We start from the raw sequence: 5,037 nt of genomic DNA on the forward strand, positions 1-5,037 counted from the left end.
ATCATGAGAATGCTACCTCTCATTGCTGGCTCAGCCTTGTGCATAATTTTCTTAGCACCACAGGTACACTGGAAGATGCACTGTGTTTTTGCACTCAGAGTACTCTATTCTTCCTAGAGTTTCTTTAATTGAGTGTAGTAACCAGTGATGTCTAGAACTCCCTGAGAGAGGTCATTGATTTCCTTTTGAATTTGATACAATCTCGCACTATTGGTTTGCTCGTATCGATCTTCCAATTCCTTCTATAATTCAACAGCATCACTGGCGTATTCCACACTAGCTGCTATCTCCTTTGAGAGTGAATTCAAAATCCACAAGGTCACTATGTCATCACACCGTTCCCATTGCCGAAATTTGGGAGATTGAGGATCAGGACGTTTACATTCTCCGCTTATAAAACTAGTTTTATTCTTAACAGAAAGACCACGCAAAACTACACATATCCAAGACCTATATCCAATTCCACTGAAGGCCACACTAACTAGCATAGCTCCAGGATTGTCCGACTGGTGTAAGTAGAGAGGATCGCTTGGATCCAACACAGAATTGACAATACTTTCGACATTTGTGGTAACATCAGTTGCATCAGTTTGATCGACAACAACCATATTGAAACTCGAAAAGATACAGAGTAAAAATAAGTGTAGAATTTGGGAAAATAAAACTGAAGATGAGATAAAGCTCACACCGTACAGATCGATCGAGAATTAGGACAGATCGAAGAACACTGCTCATATTATTTGAGCTAGGAGATGTTAGGAACGATCGAATTGGAAGTTCCTCGGCTCTGATACCATGCCAATTTATGGATTTGGACACCCAATCTCATTCTCGATTAGAGGCTCCATTAATGAACTCTAGAAGCTTCACATTAGCAGAGAGAGAAAGGGACTTAAATCTCAAAATATGAGAGAATGAAATGTTGTATATCTGATATCCCAAAGGGATTGTATATATATACGTGGAACAAACTTCAACTACTCTGACAGCTAAGCTACATCTAGGCTACTGTTGACTAATTAACTAATTGATAACTAAACTAGCTAAACTACTCGGAAGTATACAAAGAATGAAATTAAATACAGTGTTATCCAGTATTATCTCAATAATAACCCTATTCAAAGTCGCAGATCAATGAGAGAATAGGGCTAATTATCTATGTTTACTTGGTAAAATGCACTACAAGTGGTTTATGGAGAGGACAATACACATGTTTTACAGTAGTGCAGTACAAGTGTTTTTATGGAGAGCCGAATTTACCAATTTACCCCTGTATATATTCACAATTTTAAAGAATACCTAGTAGAAAAGGCATAATTTGTATTGCTTTTTGTACAATTATTAGTGCAATTTTCGTCCCTCCTTAATCATTTGTATATAATAGAAAAGTATGTGAGAAATGGCAACACTAATCTTTTTTGCATATGTGTGCATAATGAAAAATAATACTAGGCCTTTTATTAAAATTTGGTTTTACGCCATCAATTTTATGGAGCTGCGCTGAGTGTGAGATAGAGTTACAAGTATAGTAGTCTATGGAATTTGACGCATGCTAGCTCACCCTGTCATTTCTTGCTTCTTGACACATTGTGGTCGGAGCTCGACGATTAAAAGCTTAAGCATGGGGTTCCCTTTCTATGTTTGCCTTACTTTGTTGATCAATTCCACGTCACAAGTTGCATTTGTGATGTTTTGGCAGGTTGTCCTTTGTTTGGTCTCAGAGGAAAATGGAGTTATCTCGAAGTATGAAATCACAAGTAAGATTGAATTTTTGGTTTCTAATATTAGAGATAGGGGTGTACAAACCATACTGAAAAATCGTATCAAATCAAAAAGTCAAATCAAATCGATTAAAAAATCCGACTAGATTTTTGATTTGATTTGGTATTGAGTAAAAAAAATCCGAACCAAACTGACATATAAATAGTATAATTTTTATATATACTTTTAAGACTTTATATCGAATTTTCTTTATAAAAATTTTAAAAATATTTGGGATTCGCTTATGGGATGTTATATTTAATAGAATATGAAGTACTCCATTTTTATTAACCTTAAGTAATAGGTTATATAGTTACTTTCTTATCAAGTGTTACTGAAATGCGTCAATCTCTTTGTTCTTCCATGTTCATATGTCAGAATTTATTAAATTCTTATATCTTTTTCGAATTTGAAGTGGTATTTCGACAATCTAAAATTAAATAGAACATATAATTTATTAGGTATCATATTGATTTTTATGTTTATTAGTAAATTCGTTTAACCTTGAAAGTATACATCAACGAAAAATTATTGTCAGACGACTAAAAAAGTAACTATCATGTGTTATTAACAAAATTCTCACATAAAATTATTTTAATAGATCATATATTTGTCAATTTTTTCAGTTTTTACTAAACATATATTTAATTATAAAATATTTAATAAAGTAAGATTGAAATAATATTTATGTAACGAACAATCCGAAAAACCCAACAAAATCGAACCAATCCAAACCGATATAGTTTGTTTGATTTGGTTTTAATAAAAACCGAACCAACTTCGTCCATGTATATGTTTGAAGATGTGTTTATATAACCTTTTGTTGAAAGTGAATGAGATCATTCATGAATCTGGAAAGGTTCATAAACGAACTTAAACGTTGAATATCTCGTGCTTACCTGTTATTTCTTGATTTCTCTACAATGATAATGCATACTATATAATGTGGGAGAACAAAATCTAATAACTTAGAGGACAACTCAATGTATTCAACATTCTGTAAGAGTTTAAGTTTTATATACTTAGGGGAATATCAGACGCTACAAATTCGATCAATGATTAACAAACTAAACTAGCTAAACTACTCGGAGATATACAAAGAATGAAATTAAATACAATGTTATCCAGTGTTATCTCAATAGTAACCCTCTTCAAAGTCGCAGATCAGTGAGAGTATAGGGCTAATTATCTATGTTTACTTGGTAAAATGCACTACAAGTGATTTATGGAGAGGACAATACACGTTTTACAGTAGTGCAGTACAAGTGTTTTTATGGAGAGACGAATTTACCAATTTACCCATATATATATTCACAATTTCAAAGAATACCTAGTATAAAAGGCATAATTTGTATTGCTTTTTGTACAATTATTAGTGCAATGTTCGTCCCTCCTTAATCATTTGTATATAATAGAAAAGTATGTGAGAAATGGCAACACTAATCTTTTTTGCATATGTGTGTGCATAATGAAAAATAATACTAGGCCTTTTATTAAAATTTGATTTTATGCCACCAATTTTATGGAGCTGCGCTGAGTGTGAGATAGAGTTTCAAGTATAGTAGTCTATGGAATTTGACGCATGCTAGCTCACCCTGTCATTTCTTGCTTCTTGACACATTGTGGTTGGAGCTCGACGATTAAAAGCTTAAGCATGGGGTTCCTGTCATGACCCAAAATTCCACCACAGGCGTTGTGATGGCACCTAGTCTCTAAGACTAGGTAAGCCGATTTCTATTACATTTTGAAGCCATTTATTTTTTGAATTAAATAAGTAACCAAAACTAACAGCGGAATAAATATGAATATACAACCTCCCAAGACTGGTAGTACTGAGTCACGATCTCTAATTGAATACATGGAATGATCACAAGGACCAAATATACAATACTGTTTGATTAAAAATTAACAGTACAATAAAATGAACAGACTTCAAGGGACTGCGACGACCAAGCAGCTCTACCTTGAATCCTTACGATCACGCTCTAACTCTGTCCGGGTTCGATACCTCCAATACCTGGCTCTGCACAAAAATGTGCAGAAGTATAGTATAATTACACCACGGTCGGTACCCAGTAAGTATCAAGACTAACCTCAGTGGAGTAGAGATGAGGTACAGTCAAGACACTTACTAGTCTAATAACCTGTACAATATAGTATATAAAATAATACTGGAAAGTAACTAGCAATGATAACAACAAAATCAACTAGTGATATAACATTAAGGCAACAAAAATATCATAATTATTGCTCAGACGAATAGGAAACACAAGTAAAATCAATTAATCAAGTCCTTCAAATATAATTCCTTCACATATTATTATTTAAGACAAGTATCTTTTGAATATGCTTCTTTTAAATAAATATATTTTGAATATACTTCTTTCAAATAAATATATTTTTCAAGTAAAAGTCACCATGTGACACCTCATTTCACAATCAAAAAAATTACGAGTCTCAGCCTACTTTCATATTTTTCACGGCACCTCGTGCCCATATTTCTATCACAACCACACGGACAACTCACGTGTCAATAATAAAATCATCATATTTCACCCGGCACCTCATGCCCATATTTCTATCACAACCACACGGACAACTCACAACTTGTCACGACCCCAAATTCCCTCCGTAGGAGGTCGTGATGGTACCTAGTCTCTAAGACTATGTAAGCCTATCAATGCAGAATAATCATAAATATCTGAAATAAATAAACTACAATTCAAATAATTACAACTCCCAAAACTCGGTAGAAATAAGTCACAAGATTCTATGAATTTATTCTCTATGTCTCCATACATCTGAGTCTAAAGCAAATAAGGAAGACAACATAGTAAGATAGAAGGGGACTCCGGAGTCTGTGGACGCTGGCAGATATACTTCGAAGTCTCCTCGTACAGCTAGTTTACTGATGCCTGGTCTGGTAAGGTGTACCTGGATCTGCACAAAAAGATGTGCAGAAGCGTAGTATGAGTACACCACATCGGTACCTAGTAAGTGCCAAGCCTAACCTCGGTAGAGTAGTGACAAGGTCAGGTCAGGTCCTACTGGAAAATAATAATAGCATGGTAAAATATTAAAAATATAATAAAATAAATGACAATTGAAATGAATCAAGTAGCAAGTCACCATTTAATTACACAAAATAATGACAATTAATATCTCGTGGAAACAAACAAAATTTTCTTTCAACTTTAAGAAAATCACAACAAATAATCAAAGGCGACTGCGGCCATAAATCAATATCAACAAGGGCACTCCTGAGGTACCTCCTCA

General features: G+C 34.0%; 1 protein-coding gene across 1 annotated transcript; it reads right to left on the minus strand.

Moving 5' to 3' along the window:
- Positions 1-242: 242 nt before the first annotated feature.
- LOC138903364 (uncharacterized) lies at positions 243-608 on the minus strand. Its single transcript, XM_070191331.1, has one exon. It carries the CDS (start codon positions 606-608, stop codon positions 243-245), a length of 366 nt encoding a protein of 121 aa, XP_070047432.1.
- Positions 609-5,037: the final 4,429 nt, after the last annotated feature.

Source organism: Nicotiana tomentosiformis, chromosome 12 (genome assembly GCF_000390325.3).
Source record: "Nicotiana tomentosiformis chromosome 12, ASM39032v3, whole genome shotgun sequence".
Classification (NCBI taxonomy): domain Eukaryota; kingdom Viridiplantae; phylum Streptophyta; class Magnoliopsida; order Solanales; family Solanaceae; genus Nicotiana; species Nicotiana tomentosiformis.